The sequence below is a fragment of the Primulina tabacum genome, chromosome 15 (assembly GCF_025594145.1).
Source record: "Primulina tabacum isolate GXHZ01 chromosome 15, ASM2559414v2, whole genome shotgun sequence".
NCBI classification, from domain to species: Eukaryota; Viridiplantae; Streptophyta; class Magnoliopsida; order Lamiales; family Gesneriaceae; genus Primulina; species Primulina tabacum.
The window spans coordinates 131667-158436 of record NC_134564.1 but is presented as its reverse complement, the minus strand read 5'-3'; the positions used below and the strand labels follow the sequence as shown (position 1 = coordinate 158436).

The window sequence follows — 26770 nt, the reverse complement described above, 5'->3', positions numbered from 1 at the left end:
CCATCTCTGAGCCGTCTGTCGATGTAATGCCAATCTGAAAAGTACATGCTAATCCAAGAACGGGCAGCTGTATAAGATCCCGCAGTCAAAAAAGTAAACAGCTGTAAAGTAACATCATGAGTCACGCGAATGAATGGAACTCTAGGTCAGATAAACCACTGAGAGAAAATATCCAAAAACTCCATATCACTCGGCAAAAACATAAGAATAGAAGTCGGCGGACAAGGAGAAGCCTACAGAGAACGCCCGCCAGATAACAGGGGTAGTCCAAAGAAAAGCACCAACGAGGCAAGTATTGGGACCCACCCCAACCCAATGAAGCAAAACAAGGAGGGTGCAAGTGTCTGGGCCCACTTGCACAAAAGGAGAACCATAATCCAGCTCAAGTCATAAAAGCTCCAAGACCCAAGGCGAGGGGGACAACTGACTGAGCTCATAATATCAGAAATCCAAGCATAACTGTAACTCTGAAATAAGAGGCAACCAATAGAGAACGTCCAGAGCCACCAATGCATGGAGCAAAAGTAGAAACCATATAAATCCCGAGATGAATGATGCTCCGGGCGAAAGAGACCACCGAAATAGATCATCCAGAGCCACCATAACAATCGGCAAGATAGCATAAAAGTAAGAAAGCGGCGGGCAAGGAGAAGCCTGCAGTGAGCGCCTGCCGGGTAACAGGAATGGTCCAAAGAAAAGCACCAACGGATGAAGTGCTGGGACCCACCCAAATCCAAAGTAACAAAATATGAAGAGTGCAAGTGTCTAGGCCAACTTGCACAGCTCAAATGTGAGATAAAAAACAACCTCCAAGTACAAAAGACCTGCAAGAAAAAAATATACATATATATATAGATAAAGAAAGAGAGCCAAAAGGAAGAAGGGGTTACAAATGGCTAAGAATATCTGGATCTGAGGTATGGAAGCCCTGAACGATCAGAAAGGGCAAGGATGGAGATGTGGCTGGGTAAGGAAGGACCTAACTCTGAGGTAAACTGCCTAAGATCATGGGCCCTAGCCGCCAAAGCATCCGCCACCGAATTACCCTCCCGGTATATGTGCGAGATATGAACCATACGCCCCCTCAAGAGAACCAAAATCCGAGACACAATGTGATCCAACCCCCAACGACACTGACGAGAGCGGAGGATCTGAATAGAAATCTGGGAATCAACCTCGATCCAAAGAGGGAAAAGAGAAAGATCAGAACAAAGGAGAAGACCCCTCTAGACCGCCCAGAGTTCCGCCCGGATAGTAGACCCAGCTCCAATGAACTCACTGAACGAAAGCAAGACCCGCCCAGAATGATCACGAACGACGCCACCAACCGAAGAATCCCCAGGATTCTCTCTCGAACTCCCATCCACATTAAGCTTAAAACAATCGATCGGCGGCCGAAGCCAACGAACAATCGCTGTACGATGATATCTGTATAAGCAAACCGAAATCCCCAGCGATCGCGCCACCTAGAAATAACCCACCCAATGCTTGGGTTTGACAGTACGAGCAGAATGGGCGAGGCGCAGGTAAGACAAGATCTGGAACTTCACCGTCTCTCCAGAAATGGAGAGCTGGCGATGCTTCGCATCTTTCCGAGCAGTCCAGAGAAACCACAAAATAATGAAAGGAAGAAACTCCCTCACATGGCCCCCTGGAGCCCAGACCAGATCCCTCTTCCACACACTAAGGAATAACATAAAATCCTCAGTGTCAGGGATACGAACCCCAAAGACAGCAGCAAAAAAATGCCAAACACGGCGAGCAACCGGGCTGCGAATAAACACATGCGTGAATGTCTCAGACATATCACAACACTGACAACGAGACGCTAACGCAAAACCACGGCGCTGAAGCACCTCATCAACTGGGAGCCACTGATGCCAAAATCTCCAAAGAAAGAATGATATCGTAGGCCTCAACCAACTACCCCAACAAGGTCGATTAATATCAGAGATCGGGGCGCGCAAACGGATCGACTCTCAAGCGGAGTTGACAGAAAAAGCACCATCAGAGCTATGGATCCAACGAGCCGAATCCAACTCTCCCGAAAGAATCGGGACCAACACAATCTGCTCCGCAATAGAAGGAGCAACTACTGAGCAAAGGAGGTCAAAATCCCAGGTTCCTTCCGAAAGAAAATGGGAAACTCGGGCCCCACGATCCCCACAGACCTCAGCCTGACTGGACAGGGGAACATCCCTGAACCAACAATCATTCCAAAAAGAAACATCTCCGTGGCCAACTCGCCAGCGAATACCACTCTCCGCACGAGGCCTGATCTGGAGCAAACGCCGCCAAGTGGGAGAGATAAAACCACGAGAAGAAACACAAGCTGGGTGCGCCAAGAGACAATATTTCCTCATCAAAAATTTGGCCCAGAGGGAAGATCCCTGCCTGAACCGAAACCACAATTTTATGGAGAAGCTATCCACGAGATCTTTCAATCTGCGGAAGCCAAGACCCCCCTCTTCCACGGGGAGGCAAGCCCGAGACCAACGAGCCCAATTCCATTTCTTCTCCAAGGGCCTAGACCCCCAAAGAAAGGCATTAAGGGCCCTCTCAAGTTTCTCCATGACAGCCAACGGAGGCTGAACAACCTGAAACAAATATATGGGCATCGAGAGGAGCACGCTACAAATGAGGGTCATGCGGCTCCCTGGAGAAAGAGTACGAATCTCCCAACCCTCCAGCCGCCTCCTAACAGACTGTAAGAGGGGCTCAAAAAGAGAACACGTCCTATTTCCCCGAAATAAGGGAACTCCTAGGTACTTGATCGGCAGATGACCCTCCGCAAAACCAGTGATACGCAAAAGTCTAGAGCGAAGGCGCTCAGAGCAGCGCGGAGGTAAAATCAGGGAACTCTTGACAGCATTCACCAGCTGTCTCGAATAGTTCTCATAGTGATGCAGGAAAGCTAAAAGACGCTGCATCCCACGAGACCCACAATTGGCAAAAATAATGATATCATCAGCATAGGCAAGGTGGGAAATCAAAAGATCACAACTAGAACGGTACCTAATAGCAGGATGACGCAAGTATAGTCTGTCAAGGCCACGCGAAAGATACCCCGCCCCTAAGATGAAAAGAAGGGGGGACAATGGGTCTCCCTGCCTGAGGCCCCTGGTAGAACCGAAGAACCCCGAAAGAGTACCATTGATATTAACGGAGAAATGACAATGAGAAATACAGGCCGAGACCAACGCCACAACCTGCTCAGAGAAACCAAAATGGCGCAAAACCGCAAAAAGGAAAGGCCATTGGACCCGATCATAGGCCTTAGCCATATCCAACTTCAAAATAACATTACCACCACGAGTGGGAAGAGTTAGACTATGAGTGAGCTCCTGAGCAAGGAGGATGTTATCAGAAATCATCCGTCCCGGAACAAAACCACTCTGATTCAAAGAAATAAGTCTCTCCGCCACAGCCCGCAAACTTGAGTACAACAACTTAGAAATGATTTTGTTCGTGACATTACACAGGCTGATTGGACGAAAATCCGACCAAGCCCGAGCACCCTCGATTTTTGGGATCAAAGTAATCGTGGTGGCAGTAAAGCTCTGGGGCAGGAGAGAGCCTCGGAAAAAATCCAAAACCGCATCCAACACATGCTGATGAACGATCTCCCAGCAATGCTGGAAAAACGCCGAAGAGAAGCCATCAGGGCCTGCCACACTGTCATGAGAAATGGAGAAAACAGTCGCACGCACCTCCTCAAGAGAGGGGGTAGCCGTAATCCCATAATTCTCCTCATCAGAAATCACTGAAGGAAACCCCGAAAAATCAGGACAATCAAGCACAAAAGGATCCCCAGTGAATAAGTGCTGAAAAAACGAGGCACCCGACTGCTGAATCATCTCAGGAGACGTCAGGCAAACCCCATCATCCCATATGCGAAAAATCTTATTAGCCACACGCTTCTTCTTAACCATGTTATGAAAGAGTTTGGTGTTCCGCTCACCATCCTCTAGCCAGTTGCATGCAGCTTTTTGTTTCCAAAAATCCGCCTCCATGGCGGTGACACGAGCCAGATCCGCATTCCGATCGGACATGGCAGTCCAATTCGAATCAGAAGGATCGGCCTCACAGGCAAGCTCAGCAGAACGAACTGCATTCTCAGCCTCGGTGATTTTATAAAAGATGTTACCAAAAACATCCCGATTCCACCACTTGAGGTGATGCTTAAGACGCTTCAACTTGACAAAAAGACGTGATAGGACTCATTTTTACGTGTTTTTAGTGTTGGTTTTGAGTCGCGTTCATTCATCATATTAGTTTGTTTTAGTTGAATTTTGCATTTTTTTTAGCATTATTGAGCATTTGACAAATCTCGTGTATTCTGTGGTTATTTTCTAGGAATTGAACCAAAAAGTGAGAGAAACTTTGGCATAATATCGAAGGTGTCTCGCTAGGGCGATCAAAAGTGACCGCCCCAGCGAGCATTGTGGTCTGGCCGAGGATTATTTTGCGCAAGTGTCTCGCTTTTGATCGCCCCAGCGAAACCAGGGACATGCTCGAGGAAGCTTATTCGAGGACCTCTCGCTAGGGCAGTCAAAATATACCGCCCTAGCGAGAAGCGAGATTGAGAAAGATTTGTTTCCAAATTTTGAGGGGCTCTATCCTACACCAAGACCTAACACACGAGATCAGCCGTTTTTGACACACTTTATCAGACTTTTCATTATTTTTCTTGGAGAGGAGGCTAGGAGCAAAGGAGATTTCGAAGATCTCGAGATTTCCACGCGTCGTGGCCGTCATCCATCGTCATCTTTAGTATTTTCATTATTCAGTATTTTATTTCTTACATTGATTGTTGGTTTTTATCATGAATTTCAGTAGCTAAACTCTAGATTTGTTGGGATTTGAGGGGATCCTACCCCGTACTCGGTGTTTAACATTATTTCTCGACGTTTTTATTAGTGATTTGTTTATGCTATTGTTATTTCTTGTTTCAATCGAAGCCTAGCTAACTTCCTTTGATTATTTCATGTTGTTGATGAGTTCGATAGAATAGTTAACAATACGATCAAATAGTATAAACCACAGATTTACAATTTTAATAGATATACGGAATTGGGTACGTGTCGATACTGATAGTTCACCCGAATGAAAGCTAGTGGATTCCATAGAATGTAATGCAATCTTGAACTGTTAAATATTTGAGGACACTTGAGTACTGCATGTTTTTGATTTGTATTAATATAGCTCGACAGAGTATATTAATTAGTCTAGGGAATTCCGTCGAACGCACGAGTAAAAGTCGAGTGTGATTATTTAAACACGAGTGGTAGGTGAACTGCTAATTCCCAACAAATTCATTTCTCATTTGATTTAATCCAAATTAATCATTGCGGTCTTGAGTACGTTTTCTTTGCATTTTAATTATTTTAGTTGTTTAATTTACATTAGTTTAATCATCAATTCATTTTATCGTTGCTAAAGAAATTTTACTTGAAAATAAAAATAGTGTAACGCAGTCCTTGTGGAACGATACTCGTATTCACTTACGTTTATTATAACTTGACTATCGTGCACTTGCGATATTTAAATTGAGCTTTCATTTATAAAATAAATTTTGGGATTATTCACTGTGCAAGTTTTGCTCGATCAAGTTTTTGGCGCCGTTGCCGGGGACTGTTGATTCACAATTTTTTATTTTTCATTTAAATTCTTTAGTATTATTTATTTTATTGTTATTTGATACTCTCATTGTGTTGCAGATTTTTCTTGTGGTGCATGCGAAGATCACTCGAGTTTAAGCTTGAGCCTTTTGACCCCGAGATCGAACGCACAGCTAGACGTCGACTACAGCAGCAAAGAGCGAAGGAAAGAATGGAAGGCGATCAACAAAGAGAGGAGCCAAGGCGTATGCCGATGTTGGATTATGCACAGCCGTCTCTTGATGGAGCACGTCCAAGCATCGTAAGACCAGTCATCCGAGCTAATCAGTTTGAGATCAAGCCAGCTATCATTCAGATGATTCAGAACACTGTCCAATTTGGGGGAAGTGCACTTGACGACCCTAATTCTCATATAGCTGACTTTCTTGAAATTTGTGATACTTTTAAGTTTAATGGCGTGTCTGATGACGCTGTTTGTTTGCGTTTATTTCCATTTTCACTGAGAGATAAAGCTAAGTCATGGTTAAACTGTTTGCCTATATGGTCTATTACTACATGGGAAGATATGGCAAAGGCGTTCATGATCAAGTACTTTCCTCCGTCGAAGACTATGAAGCTCAGAGCCGACATTACTAATTTTGCTCAATATGAGCAAGAGTCACTTTACGAGGCATGGGAGCGCTACAAGGACTTGTTGAGGAGATGTCCACACCATGAGCTACCTCTTGGGTTAGTTGTTCAAACTTTCTACTACGGTCTGCTTACTCCTAACCGTACTATGATAGATGCTGCTGCCTGTGGTAACTTACTGAGAAAGACGGCGGAGGAAGGATATGAGTTATTGGAGGAGATGGCTGCTAGTAGCTATCATCCTCAGTCTGATAGGCAGAGACGAGGTGCTGGAGTTAATCAAGTTAATGATTTGTCGGCGGTTTCAGCACAGTTAGAGGCTTTGAATAGAAAGATTGATGGGATGAGCATGAGTGGGTCGGCTATGCGTCTGCAAGAAATTTTCTGTGATAAGTGTGGGGGTGAGCATGATGTGCAGGATTGCCAAGATGGCAATCCATTTTATGTGCCTGAGGGAGCACCGGTAAAACAAGTGGGATTCCAGAACCGTCCTAGAAATGACCCTTACTCGAACACATATAATCCGGGATGGAGGAATCACCCAAACTTTTCATGGGGAGGTCAAAACAACCAACATCGCCAACAAAGAGGTCCACCATATGTGATGCACCAAGGATTCAAGCCAGAACCGTCTCGGGAGGAGAAGTCCAATTTAGAGCAAATGATGACTAAATTTATTTCTGCAACAGAGACGCGATTTCAGAACCAAGATGCATCCATAAAGGGGTTAGGGAATCAAATTGGACAATTGGCTAAGCTGATTGCTAATAGGGAGCAAGGAACTTTACCAAGCAACACGGAAACTAACCCAAGAGAACATGTGAAGGCGGTGGAATTGCGTAGTGGAAAAACACTCGGGTCTAATGAGGAAAAGACCAAGCACGGTGAGGATGAGGTGAAAAATCGAGGAGGTAAGTCTTCTAACTCTACATCTACACCTATTGCACAGAATAAAATTGTTATCCCTCCACCTTTTCCTGCAGCAATGAAGAAAGCTAAATTAGATGCACAATTTGGTAAATTTCTTGAGATATTTAAAAAATTGCATATTAACATTCCTTTTGCTGATGCTTTATTGAATATACCAAGTTATGCAAAATTCTTGAAAGATATCTTATCAAATAAGCGGAAGCTAGAAGATCATATGACGGTGAATTTGACCGAAAATTGCTCCGCTTTAGTTCAAAACAAGATGCCTCCGAAGCAAAAAGATCCAGGGAGTTTCTCGATACCTTGCATTATTGGTGACATTAATTTTCATAAAGCTCTATGTGATCTTGGTGCGAGCATTAATTTGATGCCTTTTTCTGTGTTTAGGAGACTGGGATTAGGTGAACCCAAGCCAACTAGGATGTCGTTGCAGCTGGCTGACAGATCTGTCAAGTATCCACGTGGGATTATCGAAGATGTTCTGGTGAAAGTGGATAAGTTTATTTTTCCTACAGACTTTGTGGTACTTGACATGAAGGAAGATTTAGAGATGCCTTTAATCCTAGGGAGACCGTTTCTGGCTACAGGGAAAGCACTGATTGATGTTGAGGAGGGGAAATTGAGACTGAGAGTTGGAGAAGAAGAAATTATTTTAGATGTATTCAATACTCTCAAGCACACAATGCACAATGATAGTTGCTTTCGTATTGATGTCTTGGATTCGCTTGTTTGTGATTTTGTGCAGGATGGATTGAAAGAACCATTGGAGGCCACTCTCACTACTGAAAAGCAGGAGGACGAGCTAGATGAGGAAAAGATGGAGATGGTAGCTCATTTGAATGCCATTCCACCTTGGAGAAAGCAAGTGAGGCTTAGACTAGAGGAATTGGGAGACAGAAAAGATTTAATGCCTCAAAAGTCAAGCCTAGAGGAGCCACCTACTTTGGAGCTCAAACCATTACCTCCACATCTCAAGTACGTATATCTAGGAGAAAATAATAAATTGTCTGTTATTATTTCCTCTTCTTTGACAGATGATATGGAGAGTAAGCTCTTGGGAGTCCTCAAGGAGCATAAAGGAGCGTTCGCTTGGAAGGTTTCGGACATAAAAGGGATAAGTCCTTCGATCTGCATGCACAAAATTCTGATGGAAGATAAATACTCACCTCTAGCACAACCACAAAGGAGACTCAATCCAAAGATGCAAGAGGTAGTAAAAGCTGAAACAATTAAACTTCTGGATGCAGGTATTATCTATCCTATCTCTGATAGTGCGTGGGTAAGTCCTGTACAATGTGTGCTTAAAAAGGGTGGGATTACTGTTATTACTAATGAAAAAAATGAGTTGATTCCCACTAGAACTGTTACGGGTTGGTGTGTATGCATAGATTATAGGAAATTGAATGATGCAACCCGTAAAGATCACTTTCCCTTGCCATTTATCGATCAAATGATTGAACGATTAGCAGGTCATGAATTTTATTGCTTTTTAGATGGATACTCGGGATACAATCAAATCACAATTGCACCTGAGGACCAAGAGAAAACTACTTTAACTTGCCCTTATGGTACTTTTGCGTTTAGGCGTATGCCCTTTGGTTTATGCAATGCACCTGCAACATTTCAAAGATGCATGACCGCTATCTTTCATGACATGACTGAAAATTTCCTTGAAATCTTTATGGATGACTTCTCTATTTTTGGCTCCTCATTTAATGAATGTTTAGAGAATTTGAACTTGGTGTTAGTTAGATGTGAGGAGAGCAATTTGGTGTTGAATTGGGAGAAGTGTCATTTTATGGTTCAAGAGGGGATTGTGTTAGGACACAAGGTATCGGAGAATGGAATTGAGGTTGACAAAGCCAAGGTGGAAGTAATCAAAAACTTACCTTCACCTTCATCAATAAAAGGAGTTAGAAGTTTCCTAGGGCATGCTGGTTTTTATAGGCGTTTCATTAAAGATTTTTCCAAAATTGCTAAACCTTTATCCTCTTTGTTGATGAAAGATGCTGAATTTAATTTTGATTCTACTTGTCTGCATGCATTCGAGATACTCAAGGAAAGCTTGGTGACAGCACCTGTTCTGACTGTCCCTGATTGGGAGCTACCGTTTGAGGTGATGTGCGATGCTAGTGATACAGCTATTGGTGCGGTGCTGGGTCAAAGGAAGAACAAGGTATTTCATACCATCTACTATGCAAGTAAGACTTTAAATGATGCTCAATTGAATTACGCTACTACTGAAAAGGAATTGCTTGCTATAGTATTTGCTTTCGACAAATTTCATTCATACCTTGTTCTGTCTAAAGCAACTGTGTATACAGATCATTCTGCCCTAAAATACTTGCTTGCTAAGAAAGATGCGAAACCTAGGTTAATTAGGTGGATTTTATTATTGCAAGAATTTGATCTCGAAATTCGAGATAAAAAGGGTGTGGAAAATGTAGTTGCTGACCACCTGTCTAGGCTTGAGCATGTTAGAATTAAGGGCAGTGACGATGATATAGATGACTGGTTTCCTGATGAACAATTGCTTGAGGTAAATGCGTACCCTTGGTATGCCGATTTTGCAAATTTTCTTGTCACTGGCACACCTCCACCTAATTTATTGTTTCACCAAAGAAAGAAATTCTTTTCAGACCTGAAATATTATTTTTGGGAGGAACCGTTCTTGTTTAAGATTTGTGCAGACTCCATGATAAGAAGATGTGTGGCGGAGGAGGAAACCAATCAAATTCTGAACCATTGTCATGACCGTGAGGTAGGTGGTCACTTTGGACCCATACGGACGGCATCTAAGGTACTTGAATGTGGCTTCTATTGGCCGACTCTTTTTAAGGATGCTCGTTTGTATGTTTTCAATTGTGATAGATGCCAACGCACAGGTAATATTTTCAACCGTCATGAGATGCCTTTAAATAACATTATTGAGTGTGAAATATTTGATGTGTGGGGGATTGATTTTATGGGTCCTTTTCCTGCGTCTTTTGCAAAGAAATTTATTCTGGTGGCAGTGGAGTATGTATCTAAATGGGTGGAGACAGAGGCTTGTGCCACTAATGATGCACAAGTGGTGTTAAAATTTTTGAAGAAACATATTTTTAATCGATTTGGTGCACCACGTGCAATCATAAGTGATGGTGGCACCCACTTTTGCAACAAAATTTTTGATAAACTGTTGGGCAAATATGGTGTCACCAACAAGGTTTCCACTCCATACCATCCCCAAACTAGTGGACAAGTTGAAGTATCCAATCGAGATATTAAGAGGATTTTAGAGAAGACGATTAATGTGAATAGGAAGGGCTGGTCCATTCGGTTAGATGATGCTTTGTGGGCGTATCGTACTGCTTTTAAAACACCTATAGGCACTACACCATATAGGTTGCTTTTTGGTAAAGCATGTCATCTACCAGTCGAATTAGAGCATAGAGCATATTGGGCGACCAAAGCACTAAACTTTGATTTAGCTCTTGCAGGTGAAAAACGATTGCTGCAGTTGAATCAGTTAGATGAGTTTCGGGGAAGAGCTTATGATCTTGCACTATCTTACAAGGAACGCACCAAACGAGCCCATGACAAACACATTATAAGAAGGGAATTCAAAGTGGGTGAAGCGGTGTTGGTATACAACTCTCGATTACGACTCTTTCCGGGCAAGCTAAAGTCAAGGTGGTCAGGACCATTCACTATAGCCAAGGTGTTCCCATCGGGTGCAGTGGTGTTGCATGATGGCAAGGAAGGGACATTTACTGTGAACCCTCAAAGGTTGAAGCACTATATCGGTGGCACAATTGAGCCACAAATTGGAGTCACTCGGCTCCATGACAGTCATTGAGGACATGGGTGAAGAGTCGAGCTCTAGACTATAAATTGAGAACTACTTCTACTCCTTATTTCGATTTTGATTATATTTTTTTTTTAGTTATTAATCACATCATTTGCATTTAGGTAGTTGCATGGCATTGCATTCAAATTTTTTTCCCGAACACTTCTTTTGCGAAAACGTCTCGCCAGGGCGGAGTCGCGCAGATTAAAAATTTTTCTCCCCGAAAACTTGACCGCCCTAGCGAGTCGCACAGATTAACAAATTTTTTTTTTTTTTTCCGAAAACTTCTCGCTCGGGCGGTCAGTTTTGACCGCCCTAGCGAGTCGCGCAGATTATAAATACTTTCCTCTTCTCTTTTCCTCCCCACTTCGAACCCTACTCCTCCCCTCCGATTTTCGGCGCCCCCCCTCCATCTTTTGTGCTCAATCCTTATTATTTGGTGATTTTTCAGGGCAAAGACTCAATCTTGGTCCATACACTCCAAGAGGATGATTTCTGATTAGGGGAGTTTACTGTTTCCCCTTTCTTTTTATTTTGCATATTCTGTCTTTGCCTTCACATTCATGAGTTTTTATGTTTTTAGTGTTTGTTTCGTTTTGTGCAATGAGGGCATTGCACAACTCTAGTATGAGGGGGTAGATTGTTATGTTTTCTTAGTTAATTGGTTTTAAATTCGTAGCATTTCTTTTGTTTGGTGGAGTTTATATTACTTTGGTGGTGTCAATTTTCAGTTATGGGAGTTTATTTGGTGTTGTTAGTATTGCTTGTGTTGAGTTGGTTGTTTTTAGTCTGTTATAGTATTGCATGTTTGGTGTCGTTTATGGTGAGAAGACATAGTGTATGAGCCAATGATGATGTTGAATTGATAGTATACAAAAGTATTGATTGGGTCACCTCATGAATGGTACTGTTGATTGTTAAAGCATGAATTTTGGCACAAAGTTGAACTTTTTGAGCACATATGTGTGGGGACTAGAATTTTGTAAGAATAATGGTGAAATTTGAATGTTTTGTGTGGTTAACTTGAAAGGCATCATTTATGAGTTGATTTAGCATGTAAACCCGTGAAAATAAGTCACTAATTGGGACCTTGAATGAGAACATGTGATTTGCCTTGAACTTTACATATACCCCCTTTTTCAATGCACTGAATTAAAATATCATACTCCTAACCAGCTGTAATCCAAAGTATATATTCTTAGCCTAGGGAGTACACGTGTGAAAATTGTGCATCAAAAAAAAAAATTATATCGAAAAGAAAAAATTGGTGGAGATGTAAGGTGAGGGGGAGCCGAAATAAAAGGAATGAAATTCTATTCCTGGGCTAAAAGTTGGAGATGTAAGGAGACGAGGAAAGTCAGACGAAAAGTCTTGACGATTGCACAATGAAAATGATCGGTGTACTCCCGACTGTTAGCCACTTGAGCTTATTTTCCTTCTTTTCGACACCCTTCTCTGCACTTAAGAATCGAATAAAGTTCAAATTATGGTTAGTGATAAATGGACACGGGGGTGCATGCTAGTGAGACTTGTATTGAAGTGCTAATTGAGTGACTCGCATGATCGGATGATTGATCTATTTGAAGTACGAATGACTAGACCCATCATAACACACACACACGTTCAAATTCGTGTCGAGATTTATGTGTAGATGAGAATAAGTATTCGTTTGTGATTTGACTTGATTATGATTTGTATGTGGGAAAGTTCACTGAGGCATGAGCATAAAAGTGTTAACTCACCATTGACATTTACTTGTGTTGGTTATTTCTTGTTTGAGTATTTTGTGTTTGTTGTGTTTGTTTAGAATCTCGTGCTTTAACCTATTTTGCTCGAGGGCGAGCAAAAGGTTAGTATGAGGGGGTTGATAGGACTCGTTTTTACGTGTTTTTAGTGTTGGTTTTGAGTCGCGTTCATGCATCATATTAGTTTGTTTTAGTTGAATTTTGCATTTTTTTTAGCATTATTGAGCATTTGACTAATCTCGTGTATTCTGTGGTTATTTTGTAGGAATTGAACCAAAAAGTGGGAGAAACTTTGGCATAATATCGAAGAGGTCTCGCTAGGACGGTCAAAAGTGACCGCCCTAGCGAGCATTGTGGTCTGGCCGAGGATTATTTTGCGCAAGTGTCTCGCTAGGGCGGCCACCAGCGAAACCAGGGACATGCTCGAGGAAGCTTATTCGAGGACCTCTCGCTAGGGCGGTCAAAATATACCGCCCTAGCGAGAAGCGAGATTGAGAAAGATTTGTTTCCAAATTTTGAGGGACTCTATTCTACACCAAGACCTAACACACGAGATCAGCCGTTTTTGACACACTTTATCAGACTTTTCATTATTTTTCTTGGAGAGGAGGCTAGGAGCAAAGGAGATTTCGAAGACCTCGAGATTTCCACGCGTCGTGGCCGTCATTCATCGTCATCTTTAGTAGGGTTTAGGGTTTAGGGTTTTAGGGTTTTAGGGTTTTAGGGTTCGGGGTTCGGGGTTCGGGTTCAGGGTTCAGGGTTCCGGGTTCAGGGTTCAGGGGTTGGGGGTTTCGGGTTTCGGGTTTGGGGGTTTCGGGTTTCGGGTTTGGGGTTAGGGGTTTGGGGTTTGGGGTTGGGGTTTGGGGTTGGGGTTTGGGGTTTAGGGTTTAGGGTTTAGGGTTTTTTTTTTTTTTTTTTTTTTTTCCGGAAAACACCGCCGGATGCGGGGGGTTAGGCAGACTTCTACCTGTATATATCCACAAAATAAACAGTAACAAAATACAGAATACAGAAAAAAAATCCTAAAAGAGGAGGTGGATAAAACCATAACCTCCTCAAAAAGGCTAAAGCAGTAGAAACATAAATACAAAGCAACCTAGGGAAGGAATTACAAAAGCAAAACGAACCCTAGAAGACTACCAAATAAGCGGCAACAACTAATCAAAAAGGAGAAGCGCTATGAACCACATGCTGAGGAAGACAAAATGATAATGGCGAGATGATCGCAGAGTCCATGCAAAAGCTCTCATCCCGGAGCTATCATCCTGGAGAGTCCAATCTGTCAATATAAATATAATCTGGTAGCTGTCAACTGTACCAAACCCACTAGTCAAAAGAAAATCTGGCCAGGAAGCCACTATACAATGGCGATCACAGAGTAATATATAGATCGCAATCCCGCCAGAACAAAAGATATCTAGCATCTGAATCAAAAGAGCAGAGATCTCGATCCCATGAAGTAGGAGTCTGACGAACATGTCATAAGAAGCAGAGGATCCTTTAGAAAGCACCCCATGAATCCACCATGACATCCAGCAAACACCTCTACAATAACTGATACGGCGGCCAAGGAGAACCAGCAGTAAACGCCCTCCAGGAACCATGAATGTGCCAAAGGAAAGCACCAACAGAAATAGGGCAGAGACCCACTCAGAACAAACAAGAATACACACATCATGTGCAAGTGTCTGGACCCACTTGCACAGACCATACGGAAGTGAAAAACAACCTCCAAGTACACTAACCTGCAATAAAATATATATATATATATATATATATATATGTATATAGATATAAATAGATATAGAGCCAGAGACCATAAAGAAAGAGATCCAAAAAAGAAGAAGGGGCTGCAAATGGCTAAGAGGATCTGTTTCTGAGGTATGGAAGCCCAGAATGATCAGATCTAGCAAGGGTGGAGATGTCTGGAGGTAGGGAAGGACCTAACTCTAAGGTGTACTGCCTAAAAGTATGAGCCCTCGCCGCCAAGGCATCCGCCACAGAATTCCCTTCCCGGTAAATATGCGATAAATGAACAGATCGCCCCCTCATCAACAAAAGAATCCGTGTAACAAAATGTTCAAGATCCTAGCAGCAGCGACGAGAACGAAGTAAAAGAATGGAAATCCAAGAGTCAGTCTCAATCCAAAGAGGGAAGAGATGAAGATCAGAAGAAATGAGAAGACCCCTCCAAATAGCCCATAATTCTGCCCGGACATTGGTCCCAACTCCAATGAACTCACTGAAAGAAACCACCACATGCCCAGAAGAGTCACGAACAACCCCACCAACAGTAGAGTCCCCAGGACTACCTCTCGAACTCCCATCTACATTCAATTTAAAACACCCGAACGGCGGCCGCAACCAACGAACAATCGTCAGTTTACGAGCCCTACGCAACTGAACAAAAATCCCCATAGCCGTCGCAGCCTGCAAAACACCCCGCCAGTGCATGGGCTTAACAGTAGACGCAGCGTGAGCGAGGCGCAAATAAGACAAAATCTGAGACTTAACAGTCTCCGCGGAAATGTGCAAATGACGGTGTTTCGCATCGTTACGAGCCGTCCAGAGAAACCATAAAACAATGAAAGGCAAAAACTCCTTCACGTGGCCCCTAGGAGTCCACCCCGGATGCCTCTTCCAAGCACTGAGGAAGAGTCTGAAATCACTGGTAAGGGGAATACGGACATGAAAAACAGCCCCAAAGTAATGCCATACAGACCTGGCAAGAGGGCTATCAATGAAAATGTGCGTGAATGTCTCAGGCATCTCACAACACTGACATTTAGACGCCAGCTCGAAACCACGACGCTGGAGCACATCGTCAACTGGAAGCCATTGATGCCAAAACCTCCAGAGGAAAAAAGACATAGTAGGCCTCAGCCAACTGCCCCAGCAAGGAGTGAAGATATCAGAAACTTGGTCTCTCAAGCGGACAAGCTCCCATGCGGATTTCAGCGAAAAAAACACCGTCAGAACTATGCACCCAAATAGCCGAATCGGGCTCCCCCGATGCAATAGGGATCAGAGTAATAGTCTCAGCAACAGAGGGTGGGACAACTGAGCAGAGGAGGTCAAAATCCCAAGCCCCATCTGAAAGAAAGTGAGAAACACGGACACCCCGATCCCCCCTAAGCAGGACCTGACTAGACAAGGGAACATCCCCACACCAGATGTCATCCCAAAAAGCAACATCTCCCACCCCAATTCTCCATCGAATGCCAGATTCAGCACGAGCCCTAATCTTAAGCAAACGACGCCAAGTGGGAGAAATGAACCCAGCAGATGAAACATAAGCTGGATGCACCAACTGGCAGTATTTTCTCATCATGAATTTGGCCCATAGGGATGAACCTTGACGAAAACGAAACCATAATTTAATGGAGAAGCTATCCACAATATCTTTGAGCCTGCGAAATCCAAGACCCCCTTCAGAGACAGGAAGACATGCACGAGACCACCTCGCCCAATGCCATTTCTTATCCAAGGATCTGGATCCCCACAGGAAACCATTGAAAACATTCTCAAGCCTCTCCATAACTGCCAGAGGTGGCTGGACTACCTGGAACATGTAAATGGGAACCGAAAGGAGGACACTCCTAAGGAGAGTCATACGGCTCCCCGGGGAAAGAGTTTTAAGCTCCCAACCCTCCAACTTCTTACTCACCATCTGCACAAGGGGATCAAAAAGAGAGCAAACTCTATTCCCACGAAACAAAGGAACTCCGAGGTATTTGATAGGAAAACAACCCTCCCCAAACCCAGTGATACGAAGGAGACGGGAACGAGTACGACCAGAACACCTCGGAGGCAAAATAATGACACTCTTAACTGCATTCACCAACTGCCCCGAGCAGTTTTCATAGTGATGCAAAAAATCCATGAGACTGTTCATCTCACGAGTCCCACCATTGGCAAAAATAATGATATCATCAGCATAGGCCAGGTGGGAAAGAAGGAGATCACAACCAGATCGGTACCTAATCGCAGGATACTGACGATAAAGACGATCAAGACCACGCGAAAGGTACTCTGCCCCCAAAATGAAAAGAAGTGGGGACAAAGGGTCGCCCTGCCGGAGACCCCTAGTGGATCCAAAGAATCCAGTGAGTGAACCATTGATATTAACTGAAAATTGGCAATGAGAAATGCAGGCAGATATCATCGACACTACCTGCTCTGAAAAGCCATAATGCCTCAAGACATCCAACAGAAAAGACCATTGGACCCTATCATAAGCTTTAGCCATATCCAGTTTCAAAATAACATTGCCACCACGGGTGGGGAGAGAAAGACTATGAGTGAGCTCTTGAGCAAGGAGGATATTATCCGAAATCACCCGCCCTGGAACAAAGCCACTCTGATTCCACGAAACCAGCCTCTCCGCCACCTCCTTCAGCCGAGAATATAAAAGTTTGGAAATTATCTTATTAGTCACATTACACAAGCTGATAGGACGAAAGTCCGACCAAGCCTGAGCACCCATGACTTTGGGAATCAATGTGATCGTGGTGGCAGTAAACCCCTGTGGCAAGGGACTACCCCGAAAGAAATCCAGGACCGCATCAAAAACATCCTGATGGACAATCTCCCAGCAATGCTGAAAGAAGGCCGAAGAGAATCCATCAGGCCCCGCCACACTATCACGATGAATGGAGAAAACAGTCGCCCGCACCTCCTCCAAAGAAGGAGGGGCAGCAATATTTGCGTTCTCCAAATCCGAGATCACCAAGGGGAAATCAGAAAAATCTGGGCAAGAAAGCACAAAAGGATCCCCAGTAAGCAGGTTTTGAAAAAAGGCGGCCCCAGACTGCTGAATAAGCTCAGGGGAAGTAATGCAAGAGCCATTATCCCAAATACGAAAGATTTTATTAGCCACCCTTTTTTTCTTGACCATATTGTGGAAGAGTTTGGTGTTCCTCTCACCATCCTCTAACCACCTACAAGCGGCTTTTTGCCGCCAAAAATCCGCCTCCATGGCGGTAACCCTAGCAAGATCGGCATTGCAATTGGACAAACTAGTCCAATGCAAATCCGAAGGAGCAGCCTCGCAATCTGCCTCAGCAATCCGGACAGCCTGCTCCGCCTCAGCAAGTTTGGCAAAAAGATCACCAAAAACACTCTTATTCCACCACTTCAGATGGCTTTTGAGGCGCTTCAATTTCACAAAAAGACGGGGCATACCGTTCAAATGACACGGTAAATTCCAATTAAGCCTCACCGTCTGCAAAAAACCATGGTGCCTGAGCCACATGCTCTGAAAGCGAAAAGAACTCGGCCCACTAGCAAAGACCGGGACTGACACAAAAAGAGGACAATGGTCAGAGACCGTACGAATGAGGTGCTCCACACGAATAGAATGAAAATGGTCACCCCAATCAATAGACACAAAAACCCGATCAAGACGCTTCCAAATGGTCTTGTTCGTCCACGTGAACGAAGACCCCTCAAAACCAGCATCTACTAACCCAGAATCCAAAATAAAGTGATTAAATTCTTCCATGGGAAGCAACCGCCCACCAGAAGAACCCAAACACTCCGACGAATTCCTGACTACATTAAAGTCGCCACCAACAAGCCAAGGACCCTGAGCAGGCTTAACCTGAAGCAAAGAATTCCAAAGCTGTCTGCGCTCAATGTAGTCACACTTAGCATAAACAAAGGAACAAAAGACAGTGGTCGGCAAAAAAGTAGCAGAAACCCGGAAGTGAAGGAATTGAGTGTGATCAAAAAGACACTCAACCATGACATCCTCAGCAAAGAAAACCCAGATATGACCCGAGGAGTTCGATATAACTCGAGAAAAACCAAAACGACGAGTCATAAAACGAACATCCAGATCAATCATGGGTTCCAAAATAGCCAAGATCTTGACTCTCTTATCTTTAACATGGGCATGTAGCCTTTGTTGAGACTCCGAGCTCCGGAGCCCCCTGACATTCCATATGAGAAAATTCATGGAGAATGGGCACCAGAACCACCCTGTCGCTTTTTACGCGACCTATGAAAAGCATTCTCCTTCCTTTTCTTAATATCCCCCATATCAGCATCCAGAATACGACCTTCAGACATACAGCCATCACCCGACTCAGAATGCCGATCGAATTCCTGATCAGTATCTCCAGCAGATTCCAGCCGGAAGACCAGCTCACTGACAGAAGGACCCTGCCTAGCAACCAATTCCTCTACCGTAGAGGAGGCATCATCAGGAGACAAAGGAACAGAGGGGATGGAATGACTACTGTGATTCAAAGTACAAGGCCCCAGAGAGCCAAACACAGGCAACTCACTAGTAGACGGGACCCCAATACCATCCACACAATCATCCAACTGTAACCCTCCATCAATAACCTCATCACTGAGGATCACACCCTCAACAAGAACAGACTCCAAAGGATCCTTTCCAGAAGACCCAACACCGGCATCCTCCAGATGACCACATGGAGGGTCCATATCAACACAATCTAATCCAACAGGATCAGGCTCCGCGTCCTGCCCATGCGAGAGCACCTCAAAAGGATTCAACTCAAGAGGATTCTTTCTTGGAAGAACCTGCCGAACTGGCCTCTTTCTCCCTCTACGTCTGGGACCCGTGCCAGTTTTCTGAAGCTGAGGCTGGGTCCCCAAATTAAAACCAGAATTAACACCCCCTGGAGGGGCAGACTCTGTAGATGGGGGAGACTGGCCAGAAGCACGGTCAGCAGGCTTAGGACGAACAGGTTTGGGATTTTTTCCATGGGAATAACAAACACTGGTCGAATGACCCAGCATTTTGCAATCCATGCAGTACCCGGGGATTCGCTCATAAATGACTTCAATTTCTTGAGCATGATCACCCCAACCCACCCAAATCTCTTTGACTGGCGGTTCGAGCACATTAATTTCAACACAGACGCGAGCAAAAGCGCCTCGAGAAGAATCTGCAGTATGATCATCCATCTTCACCGGTTTCCCAACAATTTTGGCCAAAGCAAAGAGACTTTGCTTAGAAAACAAATGAAGGGGAAGACCCGGGAAGCGGATCCAAACTGGGGCAATGGGTGACTCCTCCTGAAGATTAAACTCTGGCGTCCACTTAGAGAAGCGGACCGACAGAGGTCCAACCTGCATAACCCCCTTGGTCCAAAAGAACGCATAGTCTTCTTCACAAGCAAGAGTGAGAACAAGAAAACCCCGAGGCATGAACTTTAAGTCAAAAGATCTAACTAGTCCCAATTTAGCAAAAGCCGCAGAAATACCAGAATTTGGAACTAGAGATCGATTCCCTGAAATTTTTCCAACCAAAGCAAATTTGAAAGGTTCTGCGAGGGTAGAAATAACCTCATCCGGGAAGAGAATACCCGGTTTTCCATTTCGAAGAGTCGGCACAGGCATGTCATTCATAGAGTTGTGCAACTCATCAAAGCTTTTTTTGGCCGTCCGAGGGGATGGTGGAGTCAGGATATCACGAAATGAGACAGTAAGCGGAATAGGAACACGCGTACCTGGTTTGACCGTTTCAGCACAAGGGTTGACTGCCGAGTCAATTCGTCCTTCACGGTGATTCGACTCGACCGAGTTGACTCGTGAGTCACCTACCGGAGCACCACCATGGACCGGCGACGGTGAGGGGAGTCCAGAACCGGGACCAATTCGTGCAGACTCGGGCATTGGAGGGTCCGATTTAACCAAAGGATGTGAAGAAACTCGTCTTTGCCCTAGAAATTGGGCGTTTCCGACCGGTGGCCGGAAACCAGAAATTGAAGATGGCAAAACGCGACCCATACCTGGACGATCAACCCCTAAAGAGGAATTGAAGAAAGAAGCCGGAATAGTGCCTGAAATCGGCGGTGAGAAAGACGGCAGTGAGGCGTCCAACGGCGAGTTCTTAGATCTGAAATTCACGGCTGATTTGAACTCCGATTGGAGTGATTCATGAACCATTGGAATCGTCTGGACGAGAGGGTCACAGATCGGGGTCGGGATGGAACATTGGATGTCGGAGTTGGCCGGAATCGACGAAACAAGCGACGGCTGCGCAGTGAACAGTGACTGCGGAGCTTTGAACGGAGATGACGCCGGAACGGGGTAACTGGACGGTCGCGCAGGTGCCGGAAATGAAAGGGGAGGGTGAGGCGAAGAGAATGATGTATGGCCCGTTCCAGGAGGAGCGACGGTTGCCGGCGCCGACGACGGGGAAGAAACCGCCGCGATTTTGACCGGAGAAATGAATGGGTAATCGGACTCCATTTGAGCTGAAATTTTGTAGGGAGGGTCGTCGTGAGGTGGCGGTTCAGATGGTGTGGTTGGCCGGCCGGGATCCGGCGGCGGTGGCATGGCGGTGGGTAGGGCGTGAATAGTGACGGGTTTAGTGTGTTTTTTCTCACCTTTTACTGTGTGTTTTTTCAGAGAAAATTTTTTTGGGAGCAAATGGTTTTTTTGTTTAGGGTTTAGGGTTTAGGGTTTTTTTTTTTTTTTTTTTTTTCCGGAAAACACCGCCGGATGCGGGGGGGTTAGGCAGACCCCTACCTGTATATATCCACAAAATAAACAGTAACAAAATACAGAATACAGAAAAAAAAACCTAAAAGAGGAGGTGGATAAAACCATAACCTCCTCAAAAAGGCTAAAGCAGTAGAAACATAAATACAAAGCAACCTAGGGAAGGAATTACAAAAGCAAAACGAACCCTAGAAGACTACCAAATAAGCAGCAACAACTAATCAAAAAGGAGAAGCGCTATGAACCACATGCTGAGGAAGACAAAATGATAATGGCGAGATGATCGCAGAGTCCATGCAAAAGCTCTCATCCCGGAGCTATCATCCTGGAGAGTCCAATCTGTCAATATAAATATAATCTGGTAGCTGTCAACTGTACCAAACCCACTAGTCAAAAGAAAATCTGGCCAGGAAGCCACTATACAATGGCGATCACAGAGTAATATATAGATCGCAATCCCGCCAGAACAAAAGATATCTAGCATCTGAATCAAAAGAGCAGAGATCTCGATCCCATGAAGTAGGAGTCTGACGAACATGTCATAAGAAGCAGAGGATCCTTTAGAAAGCACCCCATGAATCCACCATGACATCCAGCAAACACCTCTACAATAACTGATACGGCGGCCAAGGAGAACCAGCAGTAAACGCCCTCCAGGAACCATGAATGTGCCAAAGGAAAGCACCAACAGAAATAGGGCAGAGACCCACTCAGAACAAACAAGAATACACACATCATGTGCAAGTGTCTGGACCCACTTGCACATACCATACGGAAGTGAAAAACAACCTCCAAGTACACTAACCTGCAATAAAATATATATATATATATATATATATATGTATATAGATATAAATAGATATAGAGCCAGAGACCATAAAGAAAGAGATCCAAAAAAGAAGAAGGGGCTGCAAATGGCTAAGAGGATCTGTTTCTGAGGTATGGAAGCCCAGAATGATCAGATCTAGCAAGGGTGGAGATGTCTGGAGGTAGGGAAGGACCTAACTCTAAGGTGTACTGCCTAAAAGTATGAGCCCTCGCCGCCAAGGCATCCGCCACAGAATTCCCTTCCCGGTAAATATGCGATAAATGAACAGATCGCCCCCTCATCAACAAAAGAATCCGTGTAACAAAATGTTCAAGATCCTAGCAGCAGCGACGAGAACGAAGTAAAAGAATGGAAATCCAAGAGTCAGTCTCAATCCAAAGAGGGAAGAGATGAAGATCAGAAGAAATGAGAAGACCCCTCCAAATAGCCCATAATTCTGCCCGGACATTGGTCCCAACTCCAATGAACTCACTGAAAGAAACCACCACATGCCCAGAAGAGTCACGAACAACCCCACCAACAGTAGAGTCCCCAGGACTACCTCTCGAACTCCCATCTACATTCAATTTAAAACACCCGAACGGCGGCCGCAACCAACGAACAATCGTCAGTTTACGAGCCCTACGCAACTGAACAAAAATCCCCATAGCCGTCGCAGCCTGCAAAACACCCCGCCAGTGCATGGGCTTAACAGTAGACGCAGCGTGAGCGAGGCGCAAATAAGACAAAATCTGAGACTTAACAGTCTCCGCGGAAATGTGCAAATGACGGTGTTTCGCATCGTTACGAGCCGTCCAGAGAAACCATAAAACAATGAAAGGCAAAAACTCCTTCACGTGGCCCCTAGGAGTCCACCCCGGATGCCTCTTCCAAGCACTGAGGAAGAGTCTGAAATCACTGGTAAGGGGAATACGGACATGAAAAACAGCCCCAAAGTAATGCCATACAGACCTGGCAAGAGGGCTATCAATGAATATGTGCGTGAATGTCTCAGGCATCTCACAACACTGACATTTAGACGCCAGCTCGAAACCACGACGCTGGAGCACATCGTCAACTGGAAGCCATTGATGCCAAAACCTCCAGAGGAAGAAAGACATAGTAGGCCTCAGCCAACTGCCCCAGCAAGGAGTGAAGATATCAGAAACTTGGTCTCTCAAGCGGACAAGCTCCCATGCGGATTTCAGCGAAAAAACACCGTCAGAACTATGCACCCAAATAGCCGAATCGGGCTCCCCCGATGCAATAGGGATCAGAGTAATAGTCTCAGCAACAGAGGGTGGGACAACTGAGCAGAGGAGGTCAAAATCCCAAGCCCCATCTGAAAGAAAGTGAGAAACACGGACACCCCGATCCCCCCTAAGCAGGACCTGACTAGACAAGGGAACATCCCCACACCAGATGTCATCCCAAAAAGCAACATCTCCCACCCCAATTCTCCATCGAATGCCAGATTCAGCACGAGCCCTAATCTTAAGCAAACGACGCCAAGTGGGAGAAATGAACCCAGCAGATGAAACATAAGCTGGATGCACCAACTGGCAGTATTTTCTCATCATGAATTTGGCCCATAGGGATGAACCTTGACGAAAACGAAACCATAATTTAATGGAGAAGCTATCCACAATATCTTTGAGCCTGCGAAATCCAAGACCCCCTTCAGAGACAGGAAGACATGCACGAGACCACCTCGCCCAATGCCATTTCTTATCCAAGGATCTGGATCCCCACAGGAAACCATTGAAAACATTCTCAAGCCTCTCCATAACTGCCAGAGGTGGCTGGACTACCTGGAACATGTAAATGGGAACCGAAAGGAGGACACTCCTAAGGAGAGTCATACGGCTCCCCGGGGAAAGAGTTTTAAGCTCCCAACCCTCCAACTTCTTACTCACCATCTGCACAAGGGGATCAAAAAGAGAGCAAACTCTATTCCCACGAAACAAAGGAACTCCGAGGTATTTGATAGGAAAACAACCCTCCCCAAACCCAGTGATACGAAGGAGACGGGAACGAGTACGACCAGAACACCTCGGAGGCAAAATAATGACACTCTTAACTGCATTCACCAACTGCCCCGAGCAGTTTTCATAGTGATGCAAAAAATCCATGAGACTGTTCATCTCACGAGTCCCACCATTGGCAAAAATAATGATATCATCAGCATAGGCCAGGTGGGAAAGAAGGAGATCACAACCAGATCGGTACCTAATCGCAGGATACTGACGATAAAGACGATCAAGACCACGCGAAAGGTACTCTGCCCCCAAAATGAAAAGAAGTGGGGACAAAGGGTCGCCCTGCCGGAGACCCCTAGTGGATCCAAAGAATCCAGTGAGTGAACCATTGATATTAACTGAAAATTGGCAATGAGAAATGCAGGCAGATATCATCGACACTACCTGCTCTGAAAAGCCATAATGCCTCAAGACATCCAACAGAAAAGACCATTGGACCCTATCATAAGCTTTAGCCATATCCAGTTTCAAAATAACATTGCCACCACGGGTGGGGAGAGAAAGACTATGAGTGAGCTCTTGAGCAAGGAGGATATTATCCGAAATCACCCGCCCTGGAACAAAGCCACTCTGATTCCACGAAACCAGCCTCTCCGCCACCTCCTTCAGCCGAGAATATAAAAGTTTGGAAATTATCTTATTAGTCACATTACACAAGCTGATAGGACGAAAGTCCGACCAAGCCTGAGCACCCATGACTTTGGGAATCAATGTGATCGTGGTGGCAGTAAACCCCTGTGGCAAGGGACTACCCCGAAAGAAATCCAGGACCGCATCAAAAACATCCTGATGGACAATCTCCCAGCAATGCTGAAAGAAGGCCGAAGAGAATCCATCAGGCCCCGCCACACTATCACGATGAATGGAGAAAACAGTCGCCCGCACCTCCTCCAAAGAAGGAGGGGCAGCAATATTTGCGTTCTCCAAATCCGAGATCACCAAGGGGAAATCAGAAAAATCTGGGCAAGAAAGCACAAAAGGATCCCCAGTAAGCAGGTTTTGAAAAAAGGCGGCCCCAGACTGCTGAATAAGCTCAGGGGAAGTAATGCAAGAGCCATTATCCCAAATACGAAAGATTTTATTAGCCACCCTTTTTTTCTTGACCATATTGTGGAAGAGTTTGGTGTTCCTCTCACCATCCTCTAACCACCTACAAGCGGCTTTTTGCCGCCAAAAATCCGCCTCCATGGCGGTAACCCTAGCAAGATCGGCATTGCAATTGGACAAACTAGTCCAATGCAAATCCGAAGGAGCAGCCTCGCAATCTGCCTCAGCAATCCGGACAGCCTGCTCCGCCTCAGCAAGTTTGGCAAAAAGATCACCAAAAACACTCTTATTCCACCACTTCAGATGGCTTTTGAGGCGCTTCAATTTCACAAAAAGACGGGGCATACCGTTCAAATGACACGGTAAATTCCAATTAAGCCTCACCGTCTGCAAAAAACCATGGTGCCTGAGCCACATGCTCTGAAAGCGAAAAGAACTCGGCCCACTAGCAAAGACCGGGACTGACACAAAAAGAGGACAATGGTCAGAGACCGTACGAATGAGGTGCTCCACACGAATAGAATGAAAATGGTCACCCCAATCAATAGACACAAAAACCCGATCAAGACGCTTCCAAATGGTCTTGTTCGTCCACGTGAACGAAGACCCCTCAAAACCAGCATCTACTAACCCAGAATCCAAAATAAAGTGATTAAATTCTTCCATGGGAAGCAACCGCCCACCAGAAGAACCCAAACACTCCGACGAATTCCTGACTACATTAAAGTCGCCACCAACAAGCCAAGGACCCTGAGCAGGCTTAACCTGAAGCAAAGAATTCCAAAGCTGTCTGCGCTCAATGTAGTCACACTTAGCATAAACAAAGGAACAAAAGACAGTGGTCGGCAAAAAAGTAGCAGAAACCCGGAAGTGAAGGAATTGAGTGTGATCAAAAAGACACTCAACCATGACATCCTCAGCAAAGAAAACCCAGATATGACCCGAGGAGTTCGATATAACTCGAGAAAAACCAAAACGACGAGTCATAAAACGAACATCCAGATCAATCATGGGTTCCAAAATAGCCAAGATCTTGACTCTCTTATCTTTAACGTGGGCATGTAGCCTTTGTTGAGACTCCGAGCTCCGGAGCCCCCTGACATTCCATATGAGAAAATTCATGGAGAATGGGCACCAGAACCACCCTGTCGCTTTTTACGCGACCTATGAAAAGCATTCTCCTTCCTTTTCTTAATATCCCCCATATCAGCATCCAGAATACGACCTTCAGACCTACAGCCATCACCCGACTCAGAATGCCGATCGAATTCCTGATCAGTATCTCCAGCAGATTCCAGCCGGAAGACCAGCTCACTGACAGAAGGACCCTGCCTAGCAACCAATTCCTCTACCGTAGAGGAGGCATCATCAGGAGACAAAGGAACAGAGGGGATGGAATGACTACTGTGATTCAAAGTACAAGGCCCCAGAGAGCCAAACACAGGCAACTCACTAGTAGACGGGACCCCAATACCATCCACACAATCATCCAACTGTAACCCTCCATCAATAACCTCATCACTGAGGATCACACCCTCAACAAGAACAGACTCCAAAGGATCCTTTCCAGAAGACCCAACACCGGCATCCTCCAGATGACCACATGGAGGGTCCATATCAACACAATCTAATCCAACAGG

At 44.9% G+C, this 26770-nt stretch overlaps 1 protein-coding gene and 1 non-coding gene across 2 annotated transcripts; both read right to left on the bottom strand.

Annotated features, from left to right (window-relative positions):
* Positions 1-6234: 6234 nt before the first annotated feature.
* Positions 6235-6341, bottom strand: LOC142528145 (small nucleolar RNA R71). The gene has a single exon (XR_012815627.1). It is a non-coding gene; the product is annotated as a small nucleolar RNA R71 (small nucleolar RNA).
* Positions 6342-21453: 15112 nt separating this feature from the next.
* LOC142527037 (uncharacterized) lies at positions 21454-26252 on the bottom strand. The gene is made up of 6 exons (XM_075631742.1): positions 25814-26252; positions 24969-25591; positions 24633-24869; positions 24468-24522; positions 22551-24421; positions 21454-21984 (listed from the first exon to the last, which is right to left on the bottom strand). The coding sequence occupies exons 1-6, from the start codon at positions 26250-26252 to the stop codon at positions 21454-21456; spliced, it is 3756 nt and encodes a 1251-aa protein (XP_075487857.1).
* Between the last annotated feature and the right edge of the window lie 518 nt (positions 26253-26770).

What these genes read in the sequence shown, in the direction of transcription:
- LOC142527037 (XM_075631742.1), bottom strand. Translation starts at nt 26,252, where the DNA reads ATGAATTTTCTCATATGGAATGTCAGGGGGCTCCGGAGCTCGGAGTCT. An exon ending in CCCCTCCTTCTTTGGAGGAG is followed by an intron (nt 24,870 to 24,968) that starts GTGCGGGCGACT and finishes ATTGTCCATCAG; the next exon opens with GATGTTTTTGATGCGGTCCT. An exon ending in GTGACTCTTCTGGGCATGTG is followed by an intron (nt 21,985 to 22,550) that starts GTGGTTTCTTTC and finishes AAGTGGGTCCAG; the next exon opens with ACACTTGCACATGATGTGTG.